This window comes from Mus caroli, unplaced genomic scaffold (assembly GCF_978045245.1).
Source record: "Mus caroli unplaced genomic scaffold, Mus_caroli_1 scaffold_1, whole genome shotgun sequence".
Classification (NCBI taxonomy): domain Eukaryota; kingdom Metazoa; phylum Chordata; class Mammalia; order Rodentia; family Muridae; genus Mus; species Mus caroli.
Genome location: NW_028227256.1, coordinates 175,819,918 through 175,844,151, shown reverse-complemented (window position 1 = coordinate 175,844,151; position 24,234 = coordinate 175,819,918). Strand labels below are relative to the sequence as shown.

At 41.0% G+C, this 24,234-nt stretch overlaps 1 protein-coding gene across 7 annotated transcripts in view; it reads right to left on the bottom strand.

Annotated features, from left to right (window-relative positions):
- The window catches only part of LOC110288950 (cation channel sperm-associated protein subunit epsilon-like protein), a 144,853-nt gene that overhangs the window by 105,534 nt on the left and 15,085 nt on the right, over positions 1 to 24,234 (bottom strand). Inside the window, exons 2-6 of one of the 7 annotated variants that reach the window (XM_085843322.1) lie at positions 6,815 to 6,863; positions 2,110 to 2,535; positions 1,886 to 1,954; positions 1,133 to 1,206; positions 346 to 415 (exon numbers count right to left, since the gene is read on the bottom strand). In XM_085843322.1, coding sequence (XP_085699448.1) covers positions 346 to 415; positions 1,133 to 1,206; positions 1,886 to 1,906 — 165 coding nt within the window. In that variant the 5' untranslated portion in view covers positions 1,907 to 1,954; positions 2,110 to 2,535; positions 6,815 to 6,863. The other 6 variants (XM_085843324.1, XM_085843330.1, XM_085843329.1 and 3 more) reach the window with 6 other exon arrangements.

The following is a 24,234-nucleotide window of genomic DNA, read 5'->3' as shown; positions in this document are numbered from 1 at the left end:
GGGAGGGAGTAAATGAGTGAGTGAGGGAGGAAGGGAGGGAGGGAGGGAGGGAGTGAACAAACAATTAAAAATGGAAACTGAGGTAAACATCAGATATAATTTCACAATTTATATTGACATGAAAAATAGTGACAGACAGGCCAAAACTTTCAAATAGGTCTTCTTTTTATTTCCGACTAAAACTGTTTAAAGCAATTTGTGATAGGAAAGCTAAAGGAGAATGCTACTGTGGTCTCTTTTCTCTATTTCTTTTCAATATGTAAGCCTTTGTTGTCCCAAAAGAGCCCAAACTCTACTTGTGATGGCTTTTCGAGATTCAATGAAATGTCACTGAAATCAACTTACTTGGTTTCTGGCAATTGGCTTTATCATGTGAATTCCAGCCCTTTTGCAGTGTAGTGTTGTCTTGGGTGATCTAGTGTTCAGAAACAAGGAAGAAGAGGAAGTAGTTACAAATGTATATGAGGGTGATTAAAAATCCACCCACAACTTTTAAGCTTAAGCAATTCAACTGGGTGCTAGAAAGAGAAAACAAGAAAAAAAAAAACCCTCTAATACAGCAACTGTCTAAGATGCTGTTCCATTGATGTGAAGAGATGCCAGGACCAAGACAACTCAGTATAAAAGAAAGCACTTAGTTTGGGTATGCTCATAGTTTCAAAGGTTTAGTCTACTATCACGGTGAGGAACAGACAGGCACTGGATCGGTAGCTGAGAGCTGTGTATTCTGATCCATGAACAGCAGGCTAGGAGAGACACTTCTGCCAGACATGAGCTTTTGAAACTTGAAGGCCCACCCCAAGTGACACACCTCCTTCAGTAAGGACACACCTATTCCAACAAGGAATATCTTGAATACCTCCTAATCCTTCCAACCAGTCAGCTGGGGACTCAATGGGCAAATGTAGAGCCTATTGGAGAGCAGGGTGGGGTGGGGACTATTTTTATTCAAACCTCCATGCGGCTTTTTCCTTCTGCTTTCCTTGAGTTAGCCTTTCTTTGCACATAGGTTTAGTGGAAGGAAATTTACTGAAGTCAGAACATCTGCATTATGTGAATGAATGTCATTTTTATAATGTAGGAACAAATGGATGTATATATAAGACAAAACAACAGCAACAAACATACTCACGTAGTGTTTTCAACTTTACAGCTTTCTGGTATTTTCCATGATACAAATGAGTTTCCTTCATACTCTAATTTAATCTAAGAAATGAGACGGAAGTTCATGTTAACAAAAACAACAAAACGCTGTTCATCTCCGTGTTAGGTTGTGGATTCAACTTTCTGGTTTCTACTGTTTTAAAAAAACAACTAAACTTCAGTTCCTTTGTTATTATGCATAGTTGACTGCTTCCTCAAATCTGTTTGCCACAGAGAGGAGAGAGTCTGCAGGTAACACACTGAGGAACTGTGCACCCAGTTAATTCTGACTGATAAATAAACATGTCAGCAGGCAGTAGCCGGGGAGAAGGGACACAGGCAGGGTTTTGGTCCTCTGCTTGGGCCCATGAGGAAGAGGAAGGAGATGCAGAAAGCAGCCACCAAGGAAGAAGACGAATAAGCAAGAGGGAGGAGAGCTGTGCCATAAAAACATGTCCATGTGGGCTGGTCAACTGCAGTTAAGAGCAGCCCAGATGGAACACAGAAATTTTAAAGTATTAACTCCACATTATGGGTAGTAAAGTAGATTATAACAGCATGGAGGGTGGATAGTTGCTGCTGCCTAAGGCATATTTAAAAATAAAAGGCTGTGTGTGTCTTTCATCCAGGAACATAAATGGTCAAAGGCAGGAAGAAACCCTGTTTTACTCAGGGTTTCTATTCCTGCACAAACATTATGACCAAGAAACAGGTTGGGGAGGAAAGGGTTTATTCAGCTTACACTTTCCACACTGCTGTTCATCACCAAAGGAAGTCAGGACTGGAACTGAAGTAGGCCAGGAAACAGGAGCTGATGCAGAGGCCATGGAGGGATGTTACTTACTGGCTTGCTTCTCCTGGCTTGCTCACCTTGCTCTCTTATAGAACCTAAGACTACAAGCCCAGGGATGACACCACTCACAATGGTCCCTCCCCCCAAGATCACTAACTGAGAAAATGTCTTACAGCTGGATCTCATGGAGGCATTTCCTCAAGGATGGCTCCTTTCTCTGTGATAACTCCAGCTTGTGTCAATTTGACATAAAACCAGTCGGTTCAAACCCCTTGTTGTGATTTTTAAAATATTATTATTCCTACAATTCAGTGAAGAAGAATATCAAAGGAGAATTTGTGACACACCGGCAGTCTGTACATCTGAGGTTGGAGAGATGGCTCCACCTGGGGTGGAGGCAGTGTTGATTCCCAGCACACACATCAGGCTCATAAGGACCTGGAACTTCTTTCAGTTCCTGAAATCTTCCTTCCTCTTCTACCCTCCAGGAATACCAGCACACACCACAAACACTATCATGACTTATGAGTTACCCTTTTCTACCTTTATGGGTTACCTATTTCTAAAGCTACACACACACACACACACACACACACACACTGAGGTGGTGAAAGGGAGAGAGAAAGACAAAGAGAGAGAGGGATGGGGAAGAGGGAGAGAACAGGAATAGTAGTGCAACTCAGTGTGCCTGGGTCAAATATAGAACACCTAGGCAAAAAGAATAAGCTATAGAAAGAGACTCCTAAAATTAACCAATAAAAAATATATACATTTTACTCTCACATTTAGCAAAATTGACCACACTTATAAAAAAGGCTTAACCAAAATCAGTGAAGTATTGCTAATACATACTTGTCTTTGTTAGGATTTCTACTGCTGTGATGAAACACCATGACCAAAAGGCAAGTTGAGGAGGAAAGGGATTATTCAGCTCACACTTCCATATTGCTATTCATCACCAAAGGAAGTCAATGCAGGGAGACAAACACAGCGGGAATCTGGAGGCAGGAACTGATGCAGAGGCCATGGAGGGGTGCTGCTTACTAGACTGCGTTACATGGCGTGCTCAGAGCGCCTTCTTATGGAACCAAGAACCACCATTCCAGGGATGGCACCCCCTACCATGGGCTTGGACCACCTCCATTGATCACCAAGTGAGAAAATGCCTTACAGCTGCATCTCCTGGAGGCATTTCCTCAACCGAGGCTCCCTCCTGCATGATTACTATAGCTTATGTCAAGTTAATACAAAACTAGCAAGTATACTACTATTCTTTTCAATATTAGCAAAACAATTAAAAGTCCTCATAAACTTACATAGACAAAAACTCTAGAGAGTCTGTAATCTTAAAGCAAAAATAAATCAGACAAAGTGGATTTCTGAATGATTCTTGAAAGAAAACAATCAATGTAAGTCTAATAATACTTGAAAAAAATCAGTGGTAGCATTTTATGTTATCAAATTTTACCATATATCACATAAGTAATGGCTAAAAGGATATTTATAACATCAGATGTGTGGAAAAGAAATATATTTGAAAACAAACCCAGTTGTCATTATAAGAATAAGAGAACATTCCCCTGAAGAAGGGAGATCTTTCTGAAAAGACAAAGAGGAGTTTGTAGAAAGAAAATAACATTTAGTTGTAGGAAAAAATATAATGTTTATAAACCTCTGTTGTCCTGGCGAATCTTGGTCATGAGCTTCATCATATCTAGAATCAAATATAACCTAAGGACCTGGGCAGACAGGATGGGGTTTTCTTCATTGGATCAAGAAATGAATAAGAAAGCTTTTGCTTTTTACCTGTTAACTCTCATTCTTGGTGTTAAGTGAATCTATCCTGTTGCTAAGACATTCCTTTCCTGGTGTTAAAACCTACTTCTTCAGGATTCCAATATAGAGGGAAAACTTGAATGTCTCTAGGAATTCCCCAGGTCTCCAACACCACAGTTTACTCCTGAGATATTGAGTGTCTTGTACTGAACAACTACTTTATTCTCAGTCTTTCCACCAGGAGCCAGCCAATGTTGGACTACCCAGACCACAGGCTGTAAGCCAGTCTGATAAATCTAATAAACTCTGAGTACATATACTCCTATTGTGGTTTGAAAGCGAACTACACCCTCATTTGGCTCATGTGCTTGAACACTTGGATCTCAATGGTGGTGCCAACTGGAATGTCTATGGAGGACTGCAGTCAAGAAGTATTCTCCTAGTTCTGAGAAGGGATTGATTAGCTTCCATCCCCAAATGGGACACTTCAACCCTCCAGGGTTCGAGGACATTGAGGACGAGGCCATGGTAACATTGTGAGAGCCAGAGCTGGAACTGAAGCTGGAGGGGAGTCCCAGGACAGCACCGTTTCTACAAAGTAATTGTGGTGGGGATTATGTGAAAAACATGTGATAAACCTGCACAGAGCTGGACATACAAACAAGTGCATGAGGAAACAAATCCACATGCTCTTGCAGCAGGATATTGATCACTCTGCAGACCCTGAGATTGTGTACTAGAAAAATCTGGCTCTAGTTGTGGTGTGGCTCAGTCCTAGCACATGCCTTTAACCTAAGTGCTTTCTCTTTATTGTAAGAGGGAGTAAATAAAGTCAACCACAGGTCAAGAGACTGAGCAAGCAGCCAGTTGACAGAGAATGAACATAAGAAAACACCATAGAGAGTAAGAGGAAGATAGGAGAACAGATAGAGAGGCTCACAGGAAGTACAAAGGAAGGACATTGAGTTTGAAGGGTTTCTGGGACAGTGTGGAGGAGAACTGGCTCTCTCCTTCTGGAATGTTGGTTGAGGAAGGTCAGCTGTGTGCTTGTTCTGCATCTCTGAGATTTTCATTACAGCATCTGGAACCTGGGTCTTCAGGGTTCATTTGGTAACATCAAATGATTGGGATTTTGCTTGAAAACAACATTCAATATTGTGCCAATTGTATAAGATGTTACTATTGAAAGAAGCTAAATGAAGGGTGCCATGTTTCTATGCAGGTTCTCCTAGGCTTGCAATTATTTATAAAGAAAAACAAACAAACCTAGTAACTGTGGGAGAGAGACACAGAGACAGAGAACACTAGTTGATTGGCAAAGTGCTTACTGTGCAAACATGAAGACCTAAATTCATTCCCCACGACTCATATAACAAGCTGGGTAGGGAACCAGTCTGTGTAATCGCAGCACCATGGCAGCAGAGACCAAAGAATCCCTGATCCTTGCTGCCTAGCTATCTAGCCAATCGGAGAACTCAAGTTTCAGCGAGGGACTCTGTCTCAAAGGAATGAAGGTGGGCTGGAGAGACACTTCAGGGGCTGCTCTTGCAGAGGAATCAGCCCTAACTTCAGTTCTACAGCATCTAACATCGTCTAATCACTTCTAGAAGGAAACATGTATCCATGCAGAAAACATTCGCAGGAATAAACTGTTTAAAAAAAAATAAGGGTGTAGCATGATTGCAGAAGACAACCAATGTTGATCTAGTAATAGATTGGTTAAAAAAGATAGAAAATCTAATAATACCTATTTTTTTGTCAAAGATCTACACTCAGTGAGAGTATAAGCTTAATTGTCATTTTCGGAAGTGTCTTATAGAGTCTCTGTAATTCATTAACTGGGCTCTTGGCTACATAAAGAGAAAACAAAACAAACAAAAACAACAAAACCTCCATAAACAAAAAACCTGCAGAGATCCATGGAGAAGAACACTCATCACAGAGTTGTTTGTGGTTGTAAGAAGCTATATGTCCATCAGTTGGGGGACACCTAAATACACTTGAATTAATAAATTATCACTGTAAGTAGACAGCATTAAGAGAAATGAACTATGGGGCTAGAGAGATGGCTCAGCTATTAAGAGCCTTAGCTGCTCTTGCAGAAGACCCAGGTTTGATCCTCTGCATCCTTATGACAGTTCACTTTTAACTGCCTGTGACTCCAGCTTTCCAGTCCCAAAGTCTTTTTCTGGCTTCCAAGGCTACTGCACAGGTGGTACTCACTGTTATATGCAGGTAAATACTCATATACTCATAAAGTTTTTTAAAAAGAGAGAAATGAAGTAGATATGGTGTTAAACATTTTTAAAGTAATACAGAGACTGAGGTTTATACCTGAGAAGAATTTATATCTGCAGCTCAGGCTTATATCTGTTGTAAACTTACAATTGTTGAATGACAGTTACTATATTCTTCTCAATAAGTAGGTAATATAAACACATAAAATAGTCCCCTCTTTTGTTGTTGTTGTTCTACATTGTAGGGAACATAGAAAATCCCTGCTGATAGTGAACTGCAGAAATAGGCACAGCCATGACAAAAACCAGGGTATTTGAAGCGCAGACAATTAGCAGAGCTTGTCTCCATATGGGTCAGGCTCATAGCTGGCAAAATGGTCTTCCTCTGGTCTATGTGAGTGTTCACAGGTAATTAATTAATCACTGTGTGGAAAGCCTGGCAACTAACTGCAGCTTCCTCCTCTCTTGTTTACAGCCTGAGGCTGCTGACCTACAGAGATCTCCTAACCAGACTAGAAACCCTTCTCCTGTGTTGTGCATAACGAACATGTCGGGTGCCAGGTTGGTACATTAGTAGATGTGACTCCATTTGAGTGTACAACCCACCCAACCCCTAGCTTCACCAAATGTGTTTTCCTTTCTTCATTCCTTCACCTCACTGTGAATCAGAATTCTAGATCCACTCCACATGGGTGACACTATGTACATACTTAAGGGCATGTATCAGAGGGGGTAACAATAGAAGGGTAATAATGAGAAGAAAAAGAAGATGCAGGGTTAAGTATCTAGTAAACAGAGATTAAAAAGCCAAGTTATGACAAACTCTTAGGAAATACTAAACTTTTTAAAGATATTTGATACTTACAGAACTCCTGGTACTAAAAATGGAATAGTCTTGGCTATTTATGTAGTACCTGTGGGGAAAAAAAAAGGCAGGATGTGAATATTAACAGCAGTTTCTCCTTGACATATGAGAGACTCTACACATGGTTAGGACATGCCCAGGCTTCCAAGAGCTCTGCCCTCCCTGGGAAGTAAACCTAGAGCTTAAAAAAAAAAAAAGTCAGAGATCACTAGCCATTAGTCTGGCTGGTCAGGGCTTGCTGAATTCAGGAGACATTAAAATGGCATGAGAAGTAAGTCCCCTTCCTTATTCATTTTGGTATTTGAAACAGGATCTCACTACATGGCTCTGACTAGGCTGGCAACCACGATGTAGTCCAGATTAGCCTCAAATTCCTGGTAAACCAATTGCCTCACCCCCGAGTGCTTGAATTTTAGACACCCACTTGCCATACTCGTTACATAAATTTGGTAGAACAAATGCCACTGGATATATTACACTTGACTCTTTCTTTCACGTAATGAACTCAGCTAGAATTTAGAAAACCAAAGACTGGAGTTTCAGAAACCATTAGTTTTCACCTTAGCACATGAAAAATCAAACTTTTTTTTAAAATTTTTAATATTTTTATTACATATTTTCCTCAATTACATTTCCAATGCTATCCCAAAAGTCCCCCATAGCGCCCCCCACTTCCCTACCCACCCATTCCCATTCTTTTGGCCCTGGCATTCCCCTATATTGGGACATATAAAGTTTGCAAGTCCAATGGGCCTCTCTTTCCAGTGATGGCCGACTAGGCCATCTTTCGATACATATGCAGCTAGAGACAAGAGCTCCGGGATACTGGTTAGTTCATCATGTTGTTCCAACTATAGGGTTGCAGATCCCTTTAGCTCCTTGGGTACTTTCTCTAGCTTCTCCATTGGGAGCCCTGTGATACATCCAATAGCTGACTGTGAGCATTCACTCCTGTGTTTGCTAGGCCCCTGCATAGTCTCAGAAAAATCAAACTCTTAAGTCCTTGTTCATGATCATTTTTATATTATTCATTATCAAGGATACCTTAATTTCAACATAACTCACCCATCTCAAGAGGAATTGTGGACGAGAAATATGACATAAGTCACTGTGTACATATAATTAATTAAATGTTGTCAAGAAATCACAAAGTAAAAGAAGGATAAAATTCACTTTCATAATATATTCAACCCCAAATGTAATTGATGTAAAATAATGATCAGCAAGGTATTTTTACATTCTTTTTAATAACTCCTTGAAATCTGATGTATCCATCTCAATTTGAAATGTATTTTTAAAAGCTCACAAGTAACACCTGTCAGTAAAAAATCTCATGGCCTATGGCTTAGGCATGAAATAGGGGGAACATCCAGGGGGTAGAAAGAATTCTGGGATAGGAAGGCGAGGTGAGGCAGAGCGGAAGATTTGCCTGGGAAAATGTGATGAGATGAACACATAGCACCTGAGCACAGGTAACCAGACACATGGTAGAATATAAATCAGAATAAATGGGTTAATCTAAGTTATGATCTAGTCAGAGAAGAGCCTAGCTATATGGACATGGTATCAGTAAATATATTTTGAGTCTGAATCTTAATTCTGGGAGCATGGGCCTGGGAGGTAGAACCAGACCTAAATTTTATATAAAACATCTTAATATTTTTCTGCCTTCCCATCTGTTTGATGATCTATTTCACATCTACCCTGCATATAAATTGCCATAGGAATATGTACACTCCTAAACTTTTAAGTCAGACATGATAAGAAACTGGAGTCAAAGCCTAATGCTTTAGAAGAAGTAGTTTTAGCAATGGGACAGGATATAGGAAATATTAAGGTTAGGTTAGCTACCAAATGTGATGCTTCATTTCAATATTTTTGTGTCACGCCATTACCTTATAATGCAACCATTGATTGGGAAAAGACTAAGGCTCATTTGCAGGGAGTGTGGAAGATACAGATATTTCACATTATATGGAGCAATTGAAGGCAGAAATTTCAGATATTAGCAGAAGTCATTTGGATACTTGGAACATTGATGAATTGGCTAGCGATTTAAAAAATAATCTTAGTGTATTGAATCCCTTGGATTGGGTTCAATATAAAATCTTGCTTGCTATTATTATTGGCATTATTTTATTAGTAATTGTTGTTTCCACTCATCTTCAGCGTTCTTCTGAGATCCCTAGCCATGAAGAGGCGGGATGTTCTGGAACTTTGTCTAAAAATAAAAAGGGAGAAAATGCCACACCTACTCCAGTGGAGTCTCTGTGACAAGTCCAAAAGCTTGGCCGCGTTCCGGAGGCAAAAAGTTGCACGGAAACTGGTCACCTGGAAGTTCTTTGGCATTCCCTAACACAGATGTGTTTCAGATTTGTCTCTGAGAGTTTTGCATGCTTACCTTCGGTATTGTTTTATTATAGGTTTCCTCAAGGAATGATCTGACAAATAGCTAAGTTAGATTGAACATTGCTTCCTGGCCTCCACCAGTATCCTAGTCAGTGTTGAGATGACTCTGGGCTTGGAATTTCATAAGAATGTTACTCATTCAGATGAAATACCTCCAGTGTTGATAGTGAAAGAAATGAGGCATTGCCATTTGCAGGATAGGAGCTAGAAATCTCAGGGCTAGTTCAACAAAGTAAACTTAGAATTCTCATTAGACATGAATGGCAGCCTACATTACATAATGGTAGAAAGAAGGTGGGTTGTGGTTAAAGAAGAACTAGAGTATTGTATTATTCATGAAAAGGTTGGCAGAATGGAACTTCCCTGGGGTATGTTTTTCACTAGGCCCGAGGAATAGCATAATTAGGTATTTCCTAAGGGAACCCTGTTGGTGTGTTAAACAATAGACTAGAATTGCACCTGGGTGTATTAGCCCTTTCACCTGACTCATGAGAATAGATACCTGACTTATCTCAGTTGTAAACACTGCCTGGATCCCGGTTTTATGTATGCATTTTCTGTTTTGTGTAAAGAGCCATTATGCATCTCAATGTACTTTGGCTGATATATTGCCTAACTTCCTTATTTTTCTTTTGTATTATAAGTCTGATGCTTGCTTTTGAGAAATTACATTCAGATACAGCACTCCCTTGTGTCTGTGTCTGTTTGTCATTTGACAACTCCTTGCCCACTTGAGTACTGGGACCCTGAATTCTCCTGAGGGTTGAGGGACTGACTGAGTCCAGTTCGTGGCAGTGAAGTTGCTGCAGGATCATCTTGTGCACTGTGCATTCAGATGCTCATTTCTGAACCCTGAGATCTGGTTGCAGTGACAACAGGGGCAGGCCATGATTAAAGAATCTCCTGTCTATGCTGTGTAAAGAATGCTCTCCAATTATCTGTGATTGGTTAATAAACAGCTGATCAGCCAATGACTGGGCAGAGGAGATAGGAAAGCTGGAATTCTGATTCCCAGCCAGTGGGAGAGAAAGGGGAGAGGGATTGGCAGATGGAGAGGAGAGGAAGAGAGGAGAGAGAAGAAAGAGAGAAGAGAAAGGAAGCAATCTGCCATGAGGCAGGTGAGGTCCAGATGTAGGTCACCATGAACAGGTGGCAAAGAGAGTTTGCCCTGAGGAGAGACAGACAGAATAGGAGTAGCCAAGGGCAGATTAAATGCAAGTAATGAGTGTGTGGTTGGGAAGTAGCCAGACTAGCGTAGAGGGTTTAGATAAATGAATATATGCCCAGGTATTGTTCTTTTGTTTTGTTTTGGTTTTGGTTTTTTGTTTTTTGTTTGTTTTTTTTTGAGACAGGGTTTCTCTGTGTAGCCCTGGCTGTCCTGGAACTCACTCTGTAGACCAGGCTGGCCTCGAACTCAGAAATCCGCCTGCCTCTGCCTCCCGAGTGCTGGGATTAAAGGTGTGTGCCACCACACCCGGCATCCAGGTATTGTTCTTAAGACATGTTGATTAAATCTAATAGATCTCTGTGTCTCATTACTTGGAAGCTAGGTCAGGGATTAGAAAAAACTAAAACACCTTTAAATTTTCTCCTACATAGGCGAAGTTGTTAGGATGCTATTATTTAATCCTTTTATCAATATTACACAGGCCTTTAATAGTTCTCTGAAGTCTTTCAACAGACATTCACCATCAATAGAAATTTGCACATTTTTATGGACATGTACAGATCAAAATAAGAAAACACATGCTTTTATATTGCACTGTAAACTAAATGAAAGAGATTTCACCATTGGTTTTTACCCCCAGTAATTGCAAACCATCTCTAACTTCCTATGGACTTAATATAAGATCCTTTACATTGTATTTGGAACTTTTAGGACAGAAGAAAAATACAAGTGGCAGTTTTGCATTTTAACTAACAGTTAAAGTATGCAATGTAATTTGTGAATATGCTAGTGACTAAGTGACAGTGCTCCCTTTCCTTGTGAATGTGCTGGTGGCTAAGTGACAGTGCTCCCTTTCATTGTGGATGTGCTGGTGGCTAAGTGACAGTGCTCCCTTTCCTTGTGAATGTGCTGGTGGCTAAGTGACAGTGCTCCCTTTCATTGCGGATGTGCTGGTGGCTAAGTGACAGTGCTCCCTTTCATTGTGGATGTGCTGGTGGCTAAGTGACAGTGCTCCCTTTCATTGCGGATGTGCTGGTGGCTAAGTGACAGTGCTCCCTTTCATTGCGGATGTGCTGGTGGCTAAGTGACAGTGCTCCCTTTCATTGTGGATGTGCTGGTGGCTAAGTGACAGTGCTCCCTTTCCTTGTGAATGTGCTGGTGGCTAAGTGACAGTGCTCCCTTTCATTGCGGATGTGCTGGTGGCTAAGTGACAGTGCTCCCTTTCATTGTGGATGTGCTGGTGGCTAAGTGACAGTGCTCCCTTTCATTGCGGATGTGCTGGTGGCTAAGTGACAGTGCTCCCTTTCATTGCGGATGTGCTGGTGGCTAAGTGACAGTGCTCCCTTTCCTTGCGAATGTGCTGGTGGCTAAGTGACAGTGCTCCCTTTCATTGCGGATGTGCTGGTGGCTAAGTGACAGTGCTCCCTTTCCTTGTGAATGTGCTGGTGGCTAAGTGACAGTGCTCCCTTTCATTGTGGATGTGCTGGTGGCTAAGTGACAATGCTCCCTTTCCTTGTGATTTTGCTGGTTACCTGATCCTCTATCAGCTTCACCTCACCTGGGGCTGGCATCAGGGAATGGGGTCAAGGGATTCTATAAAAGTTGCCTGCACTTACTAATCTAGACTGCTCTGTTAACGATAATGCCTTCTCCTTCCTGCTTCCTTCTTTGTGTCAATTACTTAATGTGTTAATGTCAGAAATGGATCTCAGGAGACTTATACATGAGGGATATACAGATGAATTATGGCCCTGACTTTGATTTCTAGCCCTGGGCCCCTCTAAAAAGTGAAAGAGCATTAATGGACGAACTTTAACCTATCCTTCATCTCTTAATAGAAAACTCCCTTCCTAGTTTCATGGTCCACCCCCCCTAATTTCTACAATTTATGGATTATGCCTTTTGGGTGAATCATTTTATCTCAAACTCTATGCCTATTTATGTATAAACTGAGAAAACATTTTGGAGACTAAAATCATCCTACTTATAACAGGTTCGACTCCACACACCTTCTGGAAAACTAGAGGAAACGTACTCTTTTGAAGCACACTCAGAATATTTATAAAACTTCATCACTCAGTTGGCTCAACACACGCACTAACATATTTCCAAGAACAGACATCATGTGGACACACTCTGTGGATATGTACCCTGGTTAAGAAGTTATTACAATTTTCTGAGGAACTGCCAAACTGATTTCCAGAGTGGTTGTACAAGCTTGCAATCCCACCAACAATGGAGGAGTGTTCCTCATTCTCCACATCCTCGCCAGCAAACTGTCAGAAAACTATGTCAGAAAACTGGACATAGTACTACCAGAGGATCCTGCAATACCTCTCCTGGGCATATATCCAGAAGATGTTCCAACTGTTAAGAAGGACACATGCTCCGCTATGTTCATAGCAGCCTTATTTATAATAGCCAGAAGCTAGAAAGAACCCAGATGCCCCTCAAGATAGGAATGGATACAGAAAATGTGGTACATTTACACAATGGAGTACTAATCAGCTATTAAAAGGAATGAATTTATGAAATTCCTAGGCAAATGGATGGACCTGTAGGGTATCATCCTGAGTGAGGTAACACCATCTCAAAGGAACTCACACAATATGTACTCACTGATAAGTGGATATTAGCCCAAAAACTTAGGATACCCAAGATATAAGATACAACTTGTTAAAAGCATGAAACTCAAGAAGAACGAAGATCAAAGTGTGGACACTGTGCCCCTTCTTAGAATTGGGAACAAAACACCCGTGGAAGGAGTTACAGAGATAAAGTTTGGAGCTGTGATGAAAGGATGGACCATCTAAAGACTGTCATATCCAGGGATCCGTCCCATAATCAGCTTCCAAATGCTGACACCATTGCATACACTAGCAAGATTTTGCTGAAATGACCCAGATATAGCTGTCTCTTGTGAGACAATGCCGGGGCCTAGCAAACACAGAAGTGGATGCTCACAGTCAGCTATTGGATGGATCACAGGGCTCCCAATGGAGGAGCTAGAGAAAGTACCCAAGGAGCTAAAGGGATCTGCAACCCTATAGGTGGAACAACATTATGAACTAACCAGTACCCCGGAGCTCTTGTCTCTAGCTGCATATGTATCAAAAGATGGCCTAGTCGGCCATCACTGGAAAGAGAGGCCCATTGGACTTGCAAACTTTATATGCCCCAGTACAGGGGAACGCCAGGGCCAGAAAGTGGGAGTGGGTGGGTAGGGGAGTGGGGGGGGGAGTGTATTGGGGACTTTTTGGATAGCATTGGAAATGTAAATGAGGAAAATAGCTAATAAAAATTATATATATATATATATATATATATATATATATATATGTTATTACAAGGCCAGGCATGGTGGCACATGCTCTTAGTCCCAACAATCAGGGGGCAGAGTCAGAAGGATCTCTGTGGGTTCAAAGTCAGCCTGGTCTACAGAGTGAGTTCTAGGTCAGCCAGGGATATGTAGAGACCTTGTCTCAAAAATCTATTACAAGAGAAGAAAGCAAAATATATATTTGGGATTTAAAAACAAACTGCTGGATCTGGGCATGTTCACACACACCTGTGGAGGTGAGGCTGGAGAATCAGGAGGTCAAGCCCAGTCTAGCCTAAAGAGTGAGACCTTAATCAGGAGGTGGTGGCGCACGCCTTTAATCCCAGCACTCGGGAGGCAGAGGCAGGCAGATTTCTGAGTTCGAGGCCAGCCTGGTCTACAGAGTGAGTTCCAGGACAGCCAGGGCTACACAGAGAAACCCTGTCTCGAAAAACCAAAAAAAAAAGAGTGAGACCTTTTCTCAAAGGGCAAAGCAAAACCACCCCAAAACTTACTGATAAATAATTCAAGCACGATAGAGAATAACATAAGTTAAAACTACCAAAAAATAAATTTTGGAAGGATTTCATGTTACTTTTTGTGAGGTGTGATTGAACAATCCTATAAGGGGAACCCATTCTTTAGAGAATCCAATGAGGAAACTATTAGTTAAATATCTGAAGACCTTAGAGCTGAATGTGGTGGTAAGTGCTTCTAATCCAGTGCTTAGGAGACTGCGGCAGGAGAATCAGTCTGTGCTAAATGGTGAGACTCTGTTTCAAAAACAGAGAAAATGGGAGAGAATGCCAGTGAGCTAGAGAGAGAATGTTATATCAGAAGAAGCCCATCAAGCCAGAAGGGATTAAGCTGGGTTTTGGTGGCACATGCCTTTAATCCCAGCACTTGGGAGGCAGAGGCAGGCAGATTTCTGAGTTTGAGGCCAGCCCGGTCTTCAGAGTGAGTTCCAGGACGGCCAGCGTTATACAGAGAAACCCTGTCTCGAAAAACAAAAATAAATAAATAAATAAATAAATAAATAGCTAGAAGGGATATTAAAACATACAAACAGAAAACAGAGGTACAAAGATGAGTATGGCAAGAAAGCTATGACAAGATTGATTAAGATTTTTAAAAGACACAATTAAATGATATTAAGCAAAAGGTGTCATAATTAGAGGATAAAGCAGATATTAAAAAGGTAGTCACTGGGCCAGTGAGCTGGCTGTCTTAGTGAGGGTTTCCTTATGCTGTGAAGACACCATGACCACGGCTACTCTTATAAAGGAACACACTTAATTAGGGCTGGCTTACAGTTAAGAGGTTTAGTCCATTGTCATCATGGTGGGAAGCATGGTGGTATGCAGGCAGACATGGTGCTGGAGAGGAAGCTTAGAGTTCTACATATGGATCCTCAGGGAGCAGGAAGATAGTCCAACAAGGTCACACCCACTCCAACAAGGCCACACCAACCAGTGTCACTACCTATGGGGGCCATTTTCTTTCAAACCATCACAATAGCTGAGCAGGTTGAAAGAGCTTGCTGTGTAATCCTGAAAACTCAGGTTTGGTCTCTAGAATCCATGTGAAAAGCAGGTCCAGTGCCTCTAGTCTACAATCCCACACTGTTATGTAAGACAGGAGGCAGAGACAGAATAAGCTGGAATGCTCTAGTCATAAAATAGTGACACAGTAACAAGATGGATCTTGCCTCAAACAAGAACAATACAAGGTAGAAGGAGAGAACTGATTGGAGGTTCATGTCTGTAATCTCAGCATTTTGGGGCTTAGGCAGAAGATCATCATGATTGGAAGTCAGCCTGAACTACATTGTAAGTTCGAGGTGGGAGTGGGCTATAGAGTGAGACGCTGTTTCAAAGAGCAAACTATACATACATACATACTCATACAGACATTTCAAAGAACAAACTATACATACATACGTACATATATACATACAAATGTGTCTTGCTGTGAGGACATAGAGGCTGACAAAAGGAACGTAAACGAGTCAGAGCTTATTTTTTCACAGTTTGAGGGTTGCAGCAGGAGCTTGCAACATCTGGTCACATTGTGTGCATTGCTAGGAAACAGAGGAAGATGAATGCTGATGCTCACCTCCCATATCTTTTGTATTATTTACTAAGGATGTCCCCATATCTCATCCATAAGAGTGCTCCACCCATATTTAGGGTGAGACTTACTATCTGAATTAACTTAATCTAGAAACTGCCTCACATCTGACCCAGAAGCTTGTCCCCTAGGTGATTCTTGATTGTCAAGTTGATGATATTAAACACCATAACTCCCACAGCACCCTTTATTTTCTGTTCAGGATTGAACCCAGGGCTATATACTAAGCACATGCTCTATTGCCTGAGCTATGCCCCAATCCTATGATTTTTTTTTTGTTTTGTTTTTTCAGCACAGGGTTTCTCTGTGTATCCCTGACTGTCCTGGAACTCACTCTATAGACCAAGCTGGCCTTGAACTCAGAAATCTGCCTGCCTATGCCTCCCAAGTGCTGGGGATTAAAGGTGTGTGCCACCACTGCTGGGCAATCCTATGATTTTATTTTACTTTTTAATTATTGAATTTCCTAGTACCACCAAGTACTCTCTCTTACTCAGGATTTCTGGTGGAATTGCAACTCATGTTGCCCAGTTCATTTTAATAGGAAAATTTAGTATTCCTAAGGATATCATTTTGAATCACTTCAATTCAAATAGAAAAAATGCCAAAAGAATTTTCATGTAATACTTGATAGCCTATTTTTAAATTTATGCAAATATGTATAGGTCCCAGGGTAACTAAGACTTCTGGCTATAGAATGGAGGACCTTCCTGGGAGGGATCCAGGTTTATGAAGTTATGGCATTAGATGTAAGGCTAACGCAGCACTAGGCACACTAACCCATGGAACACAACAGGACATTTAGCCCAGAAACAGACTCAAGTCTACACTGAAGACTTGTGTGAGACAGATAGTATATGTCTAATCAACTGAGAAAAATAGGAACTATATATATAGTAAGTAGTGCTGGGTTCAAAATGTATATATAGGGACTAAGGAGATGGCCCAGGGATCAAGAGCATGATTTGCTCTTCTAGAGGAATGGGATGAGATTCTTGGTACCCAAATGGTGGCTCACAAGTGTCTTTAACTCCAGTTCCAAGTGTATCCAGCAACCCCTTCTGGCCTCCTCGGGAACTGCACACATACAGCCCACAAAGAATCATGCAGGGAACAAACCATGTGTGTATGTATGTATGTATGTATGTATGTATGTATGTATCTAAAAAATGTTTCAAAAAAAATCTAGATGACATGGAAAAGGAAGTTAGGAATAACCATCTCCACTGGATAAAGAACTCATCAAAAGACAGAACGGTACCAACTGGGACATCTTAATCAGTTGTATTTGCAATTCCAGAATCAGACAATGCTCTTTTCATAAAATAGCACCAATTTTCTGGTAAGCTGAGTAGAGCAGGTTGGCATCATAGAAGTGTGGGTGAGGAAAGGAACTAAGAATAAAATGTGGGTTGGTTATTTCAACACTCTAAGACATGAACAGGGATACAGATGAAAAACAAGAGTAGGGTCAATATCCTGTCACTTCCAGTTACTTTTTCTAAGGACAAAAGCAGAGGGAAAGTGCTTATGGTGCCAACTGAAACTGGCTTCTTTGGGAATTTGACTGTTTTTCTCTCTCCTGACTTTTTAGCTCATTAACCTCTTTGACTCTGGTCAGGTAAGAGAGGGACATTATCAGCTCCAGTTTTGTTCATTCTGTTTGGCCCAGCACAGGAGCTCATGTCCAAACTAAAGCTTTCTATGGATTTTATTTAACAAACATGATAAAAACACAATGTTAGTGGAAGAAGGAACTTGAGGTAGAGAAGAATTTTGCTACACAAGACATCTTTCAAAATAGCTAACAATGAAACAGTTTCAAATCCATCTTGTTAAATTTTAGGGAATCTACTGTTTTGTCTCCCCCCCCCTTACCTTTTAAACCTATGGTCTCGTGTATGTCTAGCACTAAGCTATACCCCTAGGCCCTAAATTTTATCCTTTAAAAACATATTAAGGCTGGGTAGGTATCTCAGCTAATAAAAGTACTCGCCTTGCAAGCAGGAGGACTTGAGTTCAATGCCAGGAGCCCACACAATCAAAATCCAGGCATGCGGGTATCTACTCTAAGCTCACTAGAGGTTACACATTAGAGATCACTGGATAGCTAGCCTAACCAACATGTTGAGTCCCCAGACAGTGAGAAAACCTGTCCCAAAATAAAAGTAGACAATGGCTAGGCATGGTGGCACTTGTTTTTAAATCTCAGGTCCTTGGAGTCAGGGACAAATGGATCTCTGTGAGTTTGAGACTAGCCTACTCTACATAGTGATTTCCACACTATCCAGGGCTACACAGTGAGACCCTGTCTCTAAATAAATAATCAAATTAAATAATGGTGGGCAGTGCCACTAACTTTTCACTCTCCAAATCAATTCTTTGTATGGGAATTATATTTCCTTACATTTACATAGCATTTCTGTTTCCCCAGCACTCTTTCCCAAAGCACACTGGGTCAGCCCTAGTACACACAGACAAAAGGGGGAGGAGAGACATGGAGAAGGGAGAGAGATGTTAGCACTCCCTTACTCATGAATATACATAAACCAGGAATGTCTGACTGTATCTTACAGTAAATCCATTTTTATCATATAACCATACCCCGAGTGCTTTCCTCTAGTAGGGCAAAAGAATCAGTAGATACAGCATAGATATTATTGCTAGGAAACACCTAACGTATTTCCTACCCGGTCCTTTTAATCATCAATGGAAACTTCTCTCATGTTAACAGAGAACAAATGAACAAAATATCAATAGAGCTCACAAATTCCCTGTGTTCGCAGGGTGTCCTTAGCGTTCTTTGTTATCATCAGAAACATAACACTGAGCACTTGAAACATAACACTGCATTAGACTCAGAAAACACGTTATCTTCACTGTGAAAGAGAAAAAGGCTTACGAAGTTATCAGAGCCTTTGCTCTCTCTCTCTCTCACAGATCTCTCCACAATGGCTACTCTTTTTAATATTTAATTTAGAAATTTTAACGTTAAAAAAAAAAGCCAGGTATGGTGGTGCACACCTTTAATCCCAGCACTCGGGAGGCAGAGGCAGGACGATTTCTGATTTTGAGGTCAGCCTGGTCTACAAAGTGAGTTCCAGGACAACAGAGAAACCCTGTCTCGAAAAACCAAAAAAAGTAAAAAAAGTGTAATGTGTCCTGTATTTCCACATACCACCTATATGCAATGTCTATGGAGGACAGAAGAGGGCAACAAATGTACTGGCACAGGAGTTGCAGACTGTTGTAAGCCAGTGCTCTTAACTACTGAGCCATCTCTCCAGCCCCTATATTTCATTTTCAATTCAGACTTTATTCTTTAGCAGGTCTAACTATAATCCCAAGTTTGCTTTGACTTGTTGGCCCCTGGAATGCTGGGACTCACATGCACTAATTCACATAATACATCCCTTGGGAAAAAGAACCCCTCTCTCCTTGTAAAGAAAACTTGACAGTTATCTTTTTTGTTGTTTGTTTGTGTGGTGTTTTTTGTTTGTTTGGTTGGTTTTTTTTTTTTTAATACAGGGTTTCTCTGTGTAGCTCTGGCTATCCTGGAACTCTCTCTGTAGACCAGGCTGGACGTGAACTCAAAGATCCTCCCAAGTGCTAGGATTAAAGGCATATGCCACCACAAGCCTGGCTCAATTGTTTGAATCCTTGTTGGCTGTTTTAAAGGGTAAAGGGGAGGGAGATAATTATTTTTCTATTATTTATTTATTTACTCACTTTATGTATGAGTATACTATTGCTCTCTTCAGACACACAAGAGGCATTAGATCCCATTACAGATGGTTGCAAGCCAACATGTGGTTGCTGGGAATTGAACTCAGGTCCTCTGGAAGAGCAGTCAGTGTTCTTAACTGCTGAGCCATCTCTCCAGCCCCTAATTCTTATTTTTACGTAGCATACTTGAAGAATGTAATTTTCTAGTTTATGGTACTTTTTTTTTTTTTTTTTTTTGAGAAAGGGTTTCTCTGTACAGCCCTTGCTATCCTTGGAGCTCACTCTATAGACCATGATGGCCTCAAACTCAGAGAGATCTTGCTGCCTCTGCTTCTGGAGTGCTGGATTACAGGCATGAGCCATCACCATCTGGCTTAAGGTGCATTTTAACCCATGTGAAATCTAAAATATTTTGATATCCCTTTCGAGGTAGTGATTACTGACTGAATACTGAACCATCATACCTGCTTTAAGGATCTCTCAGAACTTCATAATATCTTCAGTATCTAAATCAATACTCCATATGGAAATTAATCTCTTTACGTTTATACAGTATTTTAGGAAAAAAAACAAAACAAAACTCTGCTTCAACTCCTCAAGTCAGAAGCAATGTGTCCTTCCCTAGCCATCTCTGGTTCTACTTTGGGGAGGAACAGGATCCAGGTACAGGTACAGTAGGAACTTAGGAATTCATCTGGGAAGGGAAAGCTGGGCTTCAAAACCCAGCAGCAAACGGAAAAGAAAAAGATTAGTGTATGGTGGGATATGTTCAAAGCAAAAACATTACTTTCATTCATATATATATATATATATACATATATATATATATATATATATATATATATATATATATATATATATGGTTATCATCCATCTGTCTGCTGCCCCACCCCACCCCTTCTAATTTTCTTTTAAATGATCTAAGGCAGCAGCAAGAAGGTGCCACCGCCCTTCTGCAGAACAGCTTTTCAGAGGGCTGACTCATCTCTAAAGGCTCCAGAGGGAACTCAGGCCATCCGCTGGGGAGGTGGGGAACCAAGCGGGGGGGGGGGTTGTCTTCAAGGCCAGTGTCCAGGGATGCACCTTTCTACCTCCACAGAGCTGAGACACAGCAGCTCAGCCACAACAGCAGCGCTGCCACCACCTGCCGGGCTAACATGGCTCCAACTCCTCCTCTAAGCAACCACTTCTGCAAGGTCTGCAGGGCTAGCAAGCTCCCAGGCTTCCGTTGCCCTGCACTGGGCATGCTGGGCACGCGCAGGGACCAAGAGCTTAACTGCTCATGCGCGCGGGGAGTCTCCTGGCTTACCCTGAAAGTTAGCTACTGGGTGAACGCATGAACCCAATTTTCAGAACAAAAACTCAATGTTGAAAAATCCAAGGAGACCTATAAGAGATAATAATTATAATGATTACAAATGATTATCGTTTTGTTTTTCGATGCAATCTCCTGACTGGCCTCCAACTCTGTGTAGCCTAGGATGGCCTTGAACTCAGGAACTGGAGTATTAACCAAGAAAGGCTACTTACTGGCTTGCTCCCAGGGCTTGTTACAGGTGGGGCCTATCCCTGTCTTTGAAAAGCACAGGTGTAACCATAAACAGGAATGAACTTACTTTGACTTTAACTATAAGATGACTTCAAGAGGCTGGTGAGATGACACAAAGGTTACAATCACAGCAACCCTATCTATAGATTTCTATAGATCCCTATCTATAACGGGATCTGGCGCCCTCTTCTGGCATGAAGGTACGCGAGCATAGCAGAGCACTCCTGTTTCCTCCCATTAAAAAGAACAGAAAAATCATTGACTTACTTCATTATCACAACTGTGATTCTCCATCATCAACAAAAGCTGAAATTTTGAAATGCTTGTTAAACCTGCAAATTCAACATATCAGTGCCAGGTTTGCTGTCTTCCTAACAGACAAGCCCAGAGTTTCCACAGAAATCTTTGAAAATAATGGAATCCTTGTTACAGATGTAAATTACTTCACTGAAAATATACAAAAGATAGCAGCTACTTTTGGAAGTAGCTATTGGTAATTTTGGGAGTTGACTATACATGGAGTACAACAACAAGAACTTCGTATTTTCCTGTGTCTAAAAAACTCCAAACACATACATACAAACAATTCTCATTTGAATGTTTTATTTCTCATACAGTGCTGTCATGTCTTATTTCATCATGGAAGATAGTTGTATTAGCTTTGGGTTATAATGTTGAATATTGTTGTAAATTATTTTGACCTTAAACATAACGCATTCAGAACTATTAATCGAGCTAAATATTAAAACTTGAGACCCTCACATTAATGTGGCTAAAGCTAAGTCTATTTTGAGAAATAGCTGATTTTGCATATGGTCAGAGGCTTATGAACTACAATGTTTCAGGTTTTACCCCACTGTAGAAAGTATAATCTGTAAACGTTGTTTGCTGTTACATATGAAACACTACATAGATAAAAAATTTTCTTTTCTAAATGACAAATTTCTGCACTTTTACACTTGGGTTTTTTAATGCTGCACTACAAAAAAAGTCAATTGAGGAAGAAATCCTTTATGATATAAGAAATTTCTTAAATCTTTAAAATACAAACAAGAAAAAACCATTTGTATACTATTTGGAACAAAGGCTTTTATACCTAGTTTGTTTTGTTTTTGTTGTTTTGTGTTGTGTGTGGTTTTTTTTTTCATGAAGACACTGAAACTGCAAAAAAAAAAAAAAAAAAAAAAAAAAAAAAAACAGAAAAGAAAAAGAAAAAGATGGCCTTTAAACCCAAGTGGAGGCAGGGAGGCAGGCTGGCTCATCATAGGTACATTGTGCAGGCTTAAGGTGGAGAAAGAAGTGCTGGTAGAGAGAAAACATGGATCAAAGGGATCCTGACACTGTCATACTTAAAACTTAAGGCATAGTTCATTAGCAATTTAACTGTCTCCTTTGTAGAGCTCAGAAACGTAAGTGCCAGCAGCTCTGGTTAAAATGACAGAAGGGAAGGCAGAAAGCCTTGAGCAGCTTCAGACAGGATAACACCATTACTTGGGAGGAAAGGCTGCAGAGGGATTCCTGCAAGGGTCAGAGTGTATTTACTTACCACCTGAGGTTGTTACAGGGCAGAAAGTAGATGGGAGGGTGCCTTAGTTAGGGTTTTACTGCTATGAACAGACACCATGACCAAGCCAACTCTTGTAAGAACAACATTTAATTGGGGCTGGCTTACAGGTTGAGAGGTTCAGTCCATTATTAAGTCAGGAACCTGGCGGCATCCAGGCAGGCATGGTGCAGGAGGAGCTGAGAGTTCTACATCTTCATCTGAAGACTGCTAGCAGAATTCTGACTTCCATACAGCTAGGTTGGGGGTCTTAAAGCCGACACCCACAGTGACACACGTACTCTAACAGGGGTACATGCTTTAATAGTGCCACGCCATGGACTGAGCATAAACAAACCATTACATACCACTCCATATCCCTCATAGGCTTGTAAAAACATGTGAGCCTAAGGTGGCCATACCTAAATAGTATAATACAAAATACATTTATTCCGAATACAAAGGTCCCCATAGTCTATAGTAGTCTCAACAATGTTAAAAGTCGAAATTTCAAAGTCTCTCCTGAGATTCATCCAATCACTTAATCCCCAAAGCAAGACAGGAAACCAGCTGGGCAAACTCCAAACTCTACATCTCCCTGTCTGATGTCCACGTGGTCTTCAGATCTCCAACTCCTTTTTCATCTTTGTTGACTGCAATAACTTCTTTCTCAAGGGTGGGTTCCATTCTCTGTTAGCAGCTTTCCTCAGCAGATAGCCCACGGCTCTGGCATCTCAGATATCTTGGGGTCTCCAAGGCCACTTCAATGTTACAACTTCTTTTTTTTAATTTTTAATATTTTTTTATTACGTCATTTCCTCAATTACATTTCCAATGCTATCCCCATACCCTCCCCTCCAATTCCCTACCAACCCATTCCCATTTTTTGGGGCCTGAAGTTCCCCTGTACTGGAGCATATGAAGTTGGCAAGTCCAATGGGACTCTCTTTCAAGTGATGGCAGAATAGGGCATCTTTTGATACATATGCAGCTAGAGTCAAGAGCTCTGGGGTACTGGTTAGTTCGTAATGTTGTTCTACCTATAGGGTTGCAGATCCCTTTAGCTCCTTGGGTACTTTCTCTAGCTCCTCCATTGGGAGCCCTGTGATCCATCCAATAGCTGACTGTGAGCATCCACTTCTGTGTTTGCTAGGCCCCAGCATAGTCTCACAAGAGACAGCTATATCTGGGAACTTTCAGCATAATCTTGCTAGTGTATGCAATGGTGTCAGCGTTTGGAAGCTGATTATGGGATGGATCCCTGGATATGGCAGTCTCTAGATGGTCCATCCTTTCGTCACAGCTCCAAACTTTGTCTCTGTAACTTCTTCCATGGGTGTTTTGTTCCCAATTCTAAGAAGGGGCACAGTGTCCACACTTTGGTCTTCATTCTTCTTGAGTTTCATGTGTTTAGCAAATTGTATATCTTGGGTAACCTAAATTTTGGGCTAATATCCACTTATCAGTGAGTATATATTGTGTGAGTTCCTTTGTGATTGTGTTACCTCACTCAGGATGATGCCCTCCAGGTCCATCCATTTGCCTAGGAATTTCATAAATTCATTTCTTTTAATAG